The sequence below is a fragment of the Rhipicephalus microplus genome, chromosome 1 (assembly GCF_043290135.1).
Source record: "Rhipicephalus microplus isolate Deutch F79 chromosome 1, USDA_Rmic, whole genome shotgun sequence".
Classification (NCBI taxonomy): domain Eukaryota; kingdom Metazoa; phylum Arthropoda; class Arachnida; order Ixodida; family Ixodidae; genus Rhipicephalus; species Rhipicephalus microplus.
Genome location: NC_134700.1, coordinates 228191293 through 228203493, shown reverse-complemented (window position 1 = coordinate 228203493; position 12201 = coordinate 228191293). Strand labels below are relative to the sequence as shown.

Genomic DNA, 12201 nt, shown 5'->3' with positions numbered 1-12201 from the left:
ACTATAAAAACACAGAACTACGCGTAAGAAATAGAGGTATAGACAGTGCAACGATTCTATTTAAATGATATTTCTTTTTTGGCTCCTTTACTGATCCGAATTCTGCTGATATACCACTAAAAAGAAAGCAAGAGAATTTGGCCAAAGTAATGATGACGTTACATCAGCCCTGATTGCGCATTCGATTTGTTTCAAAGGTGGTGTGTCATCAAAAAGTGGCCTTAGCCATGGCGTACTACTAAGAAGTACAATTTTCTGGAGTCGTTTATAGGGAGTAATCAAACACGAATATATATGTTTACCCTTATATTACTCAATCTTTATTATTTCGATTTTCAAGCAATATAAGATAACTGCCCTGGATAATCTGTCTGTCCGTATGTTAGTCTGTCTTGTCTGCGTGTCTGTGGGTGTTCTCCTACTCTAGCTATATGACTAATATAGAAAATATACGCTGACTGATTCAACACAAATTCCCTCGAGTAATAAAACGTGTCTGTGGGGCGTGATGCCACCTCTCTTCGAGAAGAGAAAGCTGTAAAAAACACACACAGATCACTATTTGGTAACATACATAGTGTTTAAATGTATATAAGAAAAATCATGGCATATCCCCGAAACAAATGATGAGTAGGCGAAGCACATAGTTCGACGTTACTGTAAATCACCCGTGACATTAAGCACTCACGTATGTAAATGAGCGACAAAGCGGTGTACAGTTATATGATGTTTATTAGTCATGAATGGTATGTTGTGTTGAGTTCTGAATTTTGTTCTGTATTCATTACTGTTTCTTTTTTTGGTAAAGAATCTAGCCTGAAGTTGGCAAAGATGAGGTATGTGCACGTTTTCTTGGTAGTTGTTGACTGTTTCCAGTCGTAAGAAATGCATCATAGAGGATATCGAGACGTCATCTACTGCACCATCATTGTCCGTGATCATCATCATCTTCATAATCAGCATCATGGCGTATGATGGGTACCTTGCATATGCTGTGCCGTGATGGCTGAGAGAGTATGCGTGGTGTGGAACGTGCTTGTTCTTCATAGTCACCAGCGTGATCGTCATCCTCATCGTCGTCGTCACCGGTGGCTATGGCGCATAACGCCTAGTCTCTACCATAAGGAGCTTTGTCCCTAATGAAAGCGGTGAAATATAAGAGCAACCCACCGTGGTAGCTTGGAACCACAGTGATTAGGACGTAAAGGCACGGCCACACGCATCTGTTGCAGCGCGTTGCTGTGTGGCTTTTTGACGCAGCCCGCGTCGCACAGTTTCACGTAACCATGCGCCCTCTCTCTTTATAAAGAGAGGGCTTGGCACCACGTCAAAAACTCACGCACTGACTCGCTGCAATGGTTGCTTATGTGTGGGCGTGGGCGCGGGTGTGGTCCCCGGCGCTGGTTGCCTAATTTAGAGGTGGGAGGGGGTGCATTGTAGAAACAGCCATGCACTCACATTTGGCGCACGTTAAAGAGTCCCATGTGGTCAGAATGCCTCATATTCATATATTTTTTCATACATAGAGCCCAAAAATGATTACATGTAACACCAAGCGTCGAAAAATCCATCCATCCATCCACCCACCCACCCACCCACCCATTCACCCACCCACCCACCCATCCATCCATCCACCCACCCACCCACCCACCCATTCACCCACCCACCCACCCATCCATCCATCCATCCATCCATCCATCCATCCATCCATCCATCCATCCATCCATCCATCCATCCATCCATCCATCCATCCACCCACATACCCATCCATCCATCCATCCATCCATCCATCCATCCATCCATCCATCCATCCATCCATCCATCCATCCATCCATCCATCCATCTATCTATCTATCTATCTATCTATCTATCTATCTATCTATCTATCTATCTATCTATCTATCTATCTATCTATCTATCTATCTATCTATCTATCTATCTATCTATCTATCTATCTATCTATCTATCTATCTATCTATCTATCTATCTATCTATCTATCTATCTATCTATCTATCTATCTATCTATCTATCTATCTATCTATCTATCTATCTATCTATCTATCTATCTATCTATCTATCTATCTATCTATCTATCTATCTATCATCCTTGTTATGGCATAAAAAAGCTTTACTAATACTCAACTGGTGTGACACCTATGGGGAATACGTTATTGAACGCTGATTTCTAATGAATTTGTTAGCGTGACGTTAAACGAGCTATATTTGGATTTTATAACTTTTTTGCGCAGATTAATTGCTTACCCATAGTATCAGTATGCTGTTCGAGCTTGAAAAAATTGTGAGCATTGTCATGTTTCGCATAGACGCAATCAACTTGTAGAGAAATTGTACTGCACCAACTAAATCTTACTGTTGGTATGCACTGAATCTTTCATAATTCATGAGTGACGCTGAACACTTCTAGAATACGTTTATGGCTGTGCCCCAAACAGTGACAGTAAAATATGAGGAAACTTTCTCTTTATTCGACCTCGATGAAGGGCGTTCGGCAAGAACATGTGCAAACAACCTCACAACTTCTCTGTAGATCACATCTACCACGCTACGTCTCCATGCCAAGGCGACAACCATCCATTTTAATCTCAGACGAGTAGCAGTGAACGTCAAAATGCTGAATGCAACTGCATAGGCGGGTTGGGCAGCAACCCAATACATGAAATCTATTATTTTTACAGCAAAAACAAGCACTTTACGTTTCAGGTAACGTCACATTCCGCAATGATCTAGACAGTATCCGGGAAGAAGCCAAAAACCTTACCAATCACGGCGTAAAAGTTATAATTGCTATAACTCACATTGGCTATCCCCGTGAAATGGAAATAGCGGCAAAGGTGGATGAAGTGGACATAGTCGTCGGAGGACACACGAATACATTTTTGTATCATGGTAAGTATCATATTGCCGATTCATGTTTAAAGATACAAGGGGCGTCCCTGCCTCATCCTTTTACATATGTAAACTTTTCATATCCATACTTCTTCAGTCTACACAGACGTTGTTTTCCCGGTACACCTACTTCAAAGCCGCGCGTAGGCAGTATACGAGTTTCGTTTAGCACATCCCATAAAGTGCTCCTTTTAGACAAACAAAACACTGCACCCTTTACTAGATTGCCTGCTCATTCGAACAATCGTCGTCGCTTCGCTTTAAGATCTAAAATTCATGCATGATTATCAAATAGCAGTGGATGACCTTTCAATGCACCTGCCTCTCAATAATAAAAAAATATCAATAAAATAATTATTATTATTATTATTATTATTATTATTATTATTATTATTATTATTATTATTATTATTATTATTATTATTATTATTATTATTATTATATTACTTTTGCTTTTATAGTTGTTGACCGGTATCCACAAGTAAAAAAAAAAACCCTCAATATTTATGCATTCTAGGGGAAGACCCACCTGGGGGAGAGAAGATTGAAGGTGACTATCCAACAGTAGTAAATAAAACTAGCGGCAATGGTCAAGCTCTCGTCGTCCAAGACTATTGGTTTGGAAAGTATCTAGGATTTCTCCAAGTAACGTTCGACGCAAATGGAAATGTTACGAACTGGACTGGAAACCCCATTCTCATAAATGGATCCGTCGAAGAAGGTATTGGATGTTTACCATACGATTGGCAAGCTCCAAAATTTTGAATCGGACAACCGAAAGAAAGATATGCCTTTGGAACATCGGCTCATAGTATTTATAGACCATACGCATGTAGCCAGAAAGTTGTTACCTAATGAATAATGAAAGATTTAGGTACTTGCATACGTTAAGGAATCGTACACGAATGAATATACATACCACGAAGAAAAAAATTATGAGTTAAAATGAAATGCCCCAGTGCATGCATATATCGCTATTGTTGATATAACCGAGTTTTGTAAGCATCAAACTTTTACCACAATGTTTGAAATGCTTAAAATACCTACATGCATGCGTCAAGCACTAATTTTAAATGACATTGCAATCCCCGAGTTTATAACACATTTTTTGCTTCTAAAAAGTGAATTACGAATTAAATTATTATGATTCTTCCGAAAACTCTTGAAAGAAAACACACTCCGAAAGGTTGGCATGCGTGTGCGGCCTTGTCCTCCTATACCATTAATGTTTCCTAGTTTGTCTTTCTAGCACTTCCCAGTTATTCTTATTTTGCTTGTTTGTGTGCTTACTGCCTTTAGTAGATCATTGCACTGGAAATTGTTGTTTCTGTTTCAACGGGAGAGAATCTAGTACGTGTTTGATAACTTGGTCTCTCAACTCTTTTCAGATGAAGAGGTTCTGAATATCACACTTGAGTACGAGCCCTTGGTCAACAAATCGATTGCTGAGGTCATAGGTTACACGAAGGTGCTGTTGGAGCAGAACGATAACATCTGCCGCTTGCGCGAGTGCAACCAGGGCAACCTGCTGACGGATGCGTACTTCACGTACTACATCGACAAGAGCGTCTCTACTCCCAAGAAGTGGTCAGACGTGAATGGAGCCGTGCTGAACGGAGGCACTATCAGGGCGCCCATTGAGCAAGGAAGTAAGCACCATCTTATTTTTACGACGGAACAATGCGGTCACCGTTCGCTTGTTACAAAGCCACGCCCTAAAAGGCCTCCTGTCTTGCTCATTGACGTAGCCCTTGATTTTAGCGTGCCAGCAAAGGAACAACAAGGGGTAGATAAAACAGTAGCTTGTATATTTTCCAACTTTCTTCCCGCATAAACGCAAGTATTTAGGTATACAAGGTCGTGGTATGCAAAAATATGATTATTAATCTTGACACATTATGTGAATAGGTTTTACATTAAACTTTCAGAAGGACTTCGCGTACGACGGAGTACCCAAAAGTAGCCGGAATAGCACGGCACTGGGCAGAGCGAGCGTAGCATGCAAAGAGAGCATCGCCTACTCCTTTTGAGCAAATTTCATTCGTTAGATTATTCTCCTAAGAAGGTTTTCTTTGGGTACGATAAAAGTTTTTCTTTAAATCAATTTCATGCCCTCAGTAAGTTTTTTTCGTGATGGTCAATTGAAGAAAATAGTGAGTAAGCGTGAAATTTCGTTTCTTTCTCCGGCAAAATTACTCACCAACTACTGCAGTATCATGGTGTGATGGAAGAATCTTTAGCGCTTGAGGGATTTCATCTGCTCAAGAAATGATAAATGGAGAGAGACGCGATTTATGACAAAGCTCGTTGTGGATGCCCACCAAATTAACAAACGAAAAATAAAATAAAAAAAGCACACTTCTGCATGGAGACCGATGACCGACCAATGAAGCGTTGGAAAAGTTATCTGGTATATTATGGAGCTCCGTTCTGTAGATTTTGATGGAAGATTTGGAGCAGCAGGAAGGTTGCGGAGAAATTTCTGCCCGGAATATTGACAAACGAGTAGGGAGATGGTCGAGTGAAAATAGGCTGTGCTTTAGAAAAACAGCTGTGAAGTGACCCGGACTTTCACTGTAAGATCATGACCAGTCATAATGGTAATATTGCCATCCCGAAGCACCATTTTACATCCGGAAATTGTTCTTTTAGAACGACCTTGACAAAAAACACCAAGAGCGTGAAAAAAGTTATTTCACGAGAACAAAACAAAAAATAGCACTGCACCCATAAAAAAGCTTCTTGTGCATATCCACCAGGTGCGATGTTCTCGAAAGGTATGACTCGATGCTCGTTTAGGGCGAGGATCCCCTACTACCGGGTCATCATCATCATTATCAGCCTGACTACGTCCACTGCAGGACAAAGGCCTCTCCCATGTTCCGCCAGTTAACCCGGTCCTGTGCTTGCTGCTGCCAATTTATACCCGCAAACTTCTTAATCTCGTCGGCCCACCTAACCTTCTGTCTCCCCCTAACCCGCTTCCCTTCTCTGGGAATCCAGTTAGTTACCCTTAATGACCAGCGGTTATCCTGTCTACGCGCTACATGCCCGGCCCATGTCCATTTCCTCTTCTTTATTTCAACTATGATATCCTTAACACCCGTTTGCCCCATAATCCACTCTGCTCTCTTCTTGTCTCTTAAGGTTACACTTACCATTTTTCTTTCCATTGCTCGCTGCGTCGTCCTCAGTTTAAGCTGGACCCTCTTTGTAAGTCTCCAAGTTTCTGCTCCTTAGCTAAGTACCGGCAAGATACAGCTGTTATATACCTTCCTCTTGAGGGATAGCTGCAATCTACCTGTCACAATTTGAGAGTGCTTGCCGAATGTACTCCACCCCATTCTTATTCTTCAAGTTACTTTAATCTCGTGGTTAGGCTCTGCGGTTATTACCTGCCCTAAGTAGACATAGTCTTTTACAACTTCAAGTGCACTATTACCTATCTCGAAGCTCTGCTCCTTTCCGAGGTTGTTGTACATTACTTTCGTTTTCTGCAGATTAATTTTAAGACCAACCTTTCTGCTCTTCTTGTCTAACTCCGTAATCATGAGTTGAAATTCGTCCCCTGAGTTACTTAGCAATGCAATGTCATCGGCGAAGCGCAGGTTACTAAGGTATTCTCCATTAACTCTTATCCCTAACTTTTCCCATTCTAGGCTTCTGAAAACTTCCTGTAAGCACGCGGTAAATAGCATTGGGGAGATTGTGTCCCCCTGCCTTACACACTTCTTGATTGGTATTCTGTTGCTTTCTCTATGAAGCACTATAGTAGCAGTTGATCCCCTGTAGATTTCTTCCAGAATGTTTATATATACTTCATCTACGCCCTGATTCCGCAGTGTCTGCATGACGGCTGATATTTCTACTGAATCAAACGCTTTCTCGTAATCTATGAAGGCTATGTATAGTGGTTGGTTATACTCTGAGCATTTCTCTATTATCTGATTGATAGTATGAATGTGGTCAATTGTTGAGTAGCCTGTTCGAAATCCTGCTTGTTCCTTTGGTTAATTGAATTCTAATGTTTTTTTTTTACTCTGTTAGCAATTACCTTTGTAAATAGCTTATATACTACAGAGAGCAAGCTGATCGGCCTGTAATTCTTCAAGTCTTTGTCATCTCCTTTCTTATGTATTAAGATGATGTTAGCGTTCTTCCAAGACTCTGGTGCCCTTCCCGTCAGGAGACACTTCGTAAACAGGGTGGCTAGTTTTTCTAACACAATCTGTCCTCCATCTTTCAGCAGATCTGATGTTACCTGATCCTCACCAGCAGCTTTGCCTTTTTGCATGCTCTCCAAAGCTTTTCTGACTTCTTCTATCATTACTGGTGGGGTGTCATCTGGGTTATTGCTAGTTCTTTAGTATTAAGGTCGTGGTTGTCTCGGCTACTGTACAGATCTCTGTAAAACTCCTCCGCTATTTTAACTATCCTATCCATATTGGTAGTTATTTTGCCTTCTTTGTCCCTTAGTGCATACATCCGACTTTTGCCTATCCCAAGTTTCCTCTTCACTTCTTTGACGCTTCCTCCGTTTTTCAGAGCGTGTTCAATTCTCTCCATGTTATACCTTGTTACATCGCATACTTTACGCCTATTAATCAACTTTAAAAGCTCTGCCAGTTCTATTTTGTCTGTTGTACTTGACACTTTCATGCTTTGACGCTTCTTAATTAGGTTCTTCGCTTCCTGGGAAAGCTTGCCAGTGTCCTGTCTAACTACCCTGCCTCCAACTTCCACTGCACACTCCGTAATGATACTCGTTAGATTATCATTCATTGTATCTACGCTAAGGTTGGTTTCCTCACTAAGAGCCGAGTACCTGTTCTGCAGCGACACTCTGAATTCTTGTACTTTCCCTCTCAGTGCTAGCTCATTGATTGGCTTCTTGCGTATCAGTTTCTGTCGTTCCTTCTTCAAGTCTAGGCGAATTCGAGACCGTACCATTCTATGGTCACTGCATCGTGCCTTGCCAACCACTTCCACATCCTGCATGATTCCTGGGTGTGCAGTCATTGTATAGTATATTTCGTTCTTATTTTCGCCATTAGGTCTCCTTCATGTCCACTTGCGGTTTTCTCGTTTTCGGTAGAAGGTATTCAAAATCCGCATAATATTGCGTTCTGCGAATTCTACTAGTAGCTCTCCTCTGGCGTTTCTAGTGCCGATGCCATAATCTCCTACTGCCTGGTCTCCAGCCTGCTTCTTCCCTACCTATGAATTAAAGTCGCCCATCACTATAGTATACTGTGTTTTTACCTTACTATCTCCGCCTAATGCTGAGCCAAGTCTGGTTACCTTTGGGTACATCCTTGTACGTCTATTGTTTTACCAAAACAATGAAACCAACAGGCGATTAAGTCTGGGATGTTTCGGAAAGTTGTTTTGTCGTTTTGCAGCCGCAGTATAATAATTTTCACCTTTTGATTTCTTTCTATTTGGCAAATAATAATAATAATGATAATAATATTAATAATAATAATAATAATAATAATAATAATAATAATAATAATAATAATAATAATAATAATAATAATAATAATAATAATAATAATAATAATAATAATAATAATAATAATAATAATAATAATAATAATAATAATAATATAATTCATAATTAAAATAAACAATACAATAAACAACACAATACAACGTGCTATCAAAAGTAACGCCAACATCATTGATTTCATAAGCTTTGCCCGCGTCTGAAAGGGTACCAACCTACTAAACGGCACAGAATTGACAGAGTATGGAAATGACATGCTCGATGCTTTGAGATTGATTCTCTCTTTGAAGTATTCAGAAAAAAGTGATTGTTGTTGTAGCATTACAGAAAAAAACACACAAATCTAACTTCAAAAAATGGCAGCATATCCACGGAGTGAATGATAGATAGTGGGGCGAAGCATCCATCCGTCCATCCGTTCTTGCTTCCGTTCATCCATGCGTGCGTCTGTGTGGCCACCCGTGCGTACTTCTCTTCGTGCGTCCGCACGTTGATCTGTGCGTCCGTCCCTGCTTTTGTCCATGCATCCGCTCCTGCGTCCGTCCATGCGTCCATCCGTCCGTGCAGCCATCCGTGCATCCGTCCATGCATCTGTCTGTGTGTCCATTCGTCCACCTATTGAACACTCCAAGTACCACCATCTCGCATCTTTTCATCATATATTCCTCATATAGAAGCACCGCCATTCAGCGGACACTCCAAGGACTGACCGAGAGGAGGCACACGCACACTTTCTTACGGCTTGCGCTTCGTGTCTACTTCCCACCTTTAACCACCTCGAGTTCATGGTATATACTAGTTAACTGTATTCACTGCACTGCTGCCCAACGCTCGCTAAACTTTTCTAAAACCTAGGAGGTTACGCCAAGCGAGTATTACGTAGCAACCCTTTCTTGTCTTCTGTGCGGTGTTGAACAATTAAAAATTCGCAGCGTGCGCGTTAACTAAAAGCCAAATTCTCCTGTTTCTCATTCCCCTTTAACAGTCATTGGCATGTATATTGAGCACTATCTTTTATTGTTCAACAACGCACAGAAGAAATATCTCACCAGCACCGCCTTGGAGGTCAAAATGTTATTCTTGTTACACACTACTACGACGGCTACGAGAGACGAACGGGTGCCGCTGTAAGGATCTTCGGCCCTAAAAGCGACAGTAATTACCTAAATGAATTTATTACACATACTGAATTCGCAGGCATACTAGAGGAAAGAATAATTCTGAATAGCAATAAAAGCATCATTAACATAAATAAAAATTATGAGTTGGTCAAACAGCGACCCTGGAAGGACATCACTAAACACTTTGTACAAGGTAGACGTTTGTGAAATTACGCCAACACGTACTGCTTTTTTTATTTTTTCTTTAATATATGTGTTCAAATTTCACTCGAGGGCTAAGCAGTAGTCGGCGCCTTGCTTGTGCGCTAGCATCTCGTTTTATACCAAATCAATAAAAAAACGTAATATTGAGGCAAATGGCTGTACAGGAGATTTACAACCGATGAGTCAAGATTAAATTGCGCAAGTTAACCAAATCAGTCAGTGGCTCACTACACCAAGAGCTTTGCACAGGCCACAGTAGACTAAGTCAGCATATCTTTTCCGAGGAATAAGCGTGGAGATCTGCGTCCTGAAACTAGCAAGGTTTGTGATACTCGAGCGACTATACTGAGAAACCCACGTTGAATATGATTCAATGAGCTCTTCACACCAAAAGACACTATATCAGGAAAAGTCTGCTCGGAGATATTTGATGTGACACATTGTGATGTAGCAGATGGTACAGAAATGGGGTGATAGTTAGAAGCACCAGTTTTAGAGCCCGTAATAAACATAGAATGTCCTGAAATTAACCAGAGGGGACTCTGGCGCTACGATCATTCAGCCACCATGGGAATGATGGGTGGCACATGGATTTGCCTAGTCTTCGGGCTTGCGGGCTTCGAAAGCATTTGTGGCTTTGGTGAATTCTATGTTTTGGTTTTGTTTAGAATAAAAGAACTTCGTGACCTGATTTCAATTGATGATCATGAAAGGTTAAAGTGGTGAAGTGCAACTGTTTACCATTTGCTGATTTTTCTTATCATTCCCATACTCGCTGAAGCACCATGCGTTGCAGCTCCCATCGACACTAGCACTAGAGTTCCCTCTAGTGTATTTACAGAAAACTCTATGGTAATCAATACTAGAAAAACATAAACAGTTTTCCAAGTGCTAGGAAATGTGGAAGTGCGTATTAAATGTCGCGAAGAATACAGGGACAATTATACTACCATAATAAGCCTTTAGTATAGCGCAAAGATGTCATCGGAGCCACTTGATAAGGACGATTTTAGGCGCTCAGTGCATTCACCACTGATATTGTCATGTAGCGACAAAGCACTAGATGTATTCTCGGACTGTTGTTCAATAGAAGTGCTAGAGTTAGACCCTTATAAACAGATAAGAAATGCGTGGTGAAACAGTCAGCGATGGCGTGTACTTTTACTCAGTTTGAGTTCGGTGAAGAATGATCATCCACTTTTACTAGTCATTCATGCACACACTTCCACAATCAGCCAGCTCGTCAGAGGCACTTTTTTTCCGAAAATTCGGCATATGAACTGACGTCCAATTTGAGAGACGCTTAGAGAGAGTTCGAAAAAAAAATCAGCCCCGCATGTTTCACTGCAAACGTCATCGAAAGAAAATAGTCTTGCGTCTGTAGAAAGGAAACACAACGTTTATTTGATAAACAATTGTATCGGGCCAGTTGATATGAATCCATCTTGCTAGGAGGTGCAGCAACTATTACACAGAACACAAGCGCTTGTGTTGTGTGTTCCGTGTAATAGTTGCTGCGCTTCCTACCAAGATAGTTGATTTGATGTTCTGCGCGAGAAAACAGGTGAATTGTATTCTGTAGGCGCTGCGTTAGAGTGCCTCGATCCGTGCAGTGAAGGTGAACGAACGCATCGAGGCACGTAGACACGAGTGTTATCTGGCAGTTATCTTCGAAAACGAAGTAAAGCGTGCGCGCCTGTCTCGGAGGCGATAAGGTGTAAAACTCAAAGCTACAGGCAGGTGCCACCACCGTGTCGTCTTAGCCAAGCGTTGGAAACACTTGCCTTTTTGTGCATAGCGTTGCATTGTCACCGTAGCGTCATAAACGCTACGGTCCTCATAATTACTGATGTAAGCATTCTCTAGTTTAAAGACACACATACAAAATGTTGACGTGTTGTTATGGTGCCTCAGATATGCGCAATAGTTGCTTTCTAATTCACAATCGCACAAGTATGAACGCTGAAACTTGAGCAATATTGGTGGGCGCTGCAGATGGGGTTGGCCGTTTGGGGTATCGTTACGGCGGACAGACAGACAGACAGACAGACAGACAGACAGACCAAAGTTTTTGCGTCGAAATACCCCAAGAAAGGCTATCGTCTTTAAATCTGACCTCTTCCTCCCACTCACTGTATGGAGAACATTTCGACTGCTTTTGCGCGCGATATCTATGTTTCAGTGCACTTATATTTCAGATGAGAACTAGTGGCGATATATTTAGTTGTTTAGGGTATATTGGGAAACAAAATTGCACATGCTGATCAATATAAGCTCCGTAGGCTAACCAACTTGGTCATTACATTTTGTTTATCAGTAACCTGTGACCAATCAATGGTAAGCATGTATTGATATAGGCCCATGCAATCACCTTGTTTGAAAGCAAGTCTTGGAGACTTGTCCGTGTAATGCTGTAGCTTTTTGTTTCGGCTGACACAGATAATCTTATAGGTTAAGTG

General features: G+C 41.3%; 1 protein-coding gene across 6 annotated transcripts in view; it reads left to right on the top strand.

Annotated features, from left to right (window-relative positions):
- The window catches only part of LOC119166683 (snake venom 5'-nucleotidase), a 58432-nt gene that overhangs the window by 30707 nt on the left and 15524 nt on the right, over positions 1 to 12201 (top strand). For all 6 annotated transcript variants that reach the window (XM_075891511.1, XM_075891507.1, XM_075891508.1 and 3 more), the window contains 3 exons: positions 2723 to 2908; positions 3426 to 3629; positions 4297 to 4557. In XM_075891511.1, the coding sequence (XP_075747626.1) occupies positions 2723 to 2908; positions 3426 to 3629; positions 4297 to 4557 (651 nt within the window). The remainder of the gene's footprint in view (positions 1 to 2722; positions 2909 to 3425; positions 3630 to 4296; positions 4558 to 12201) is intronic.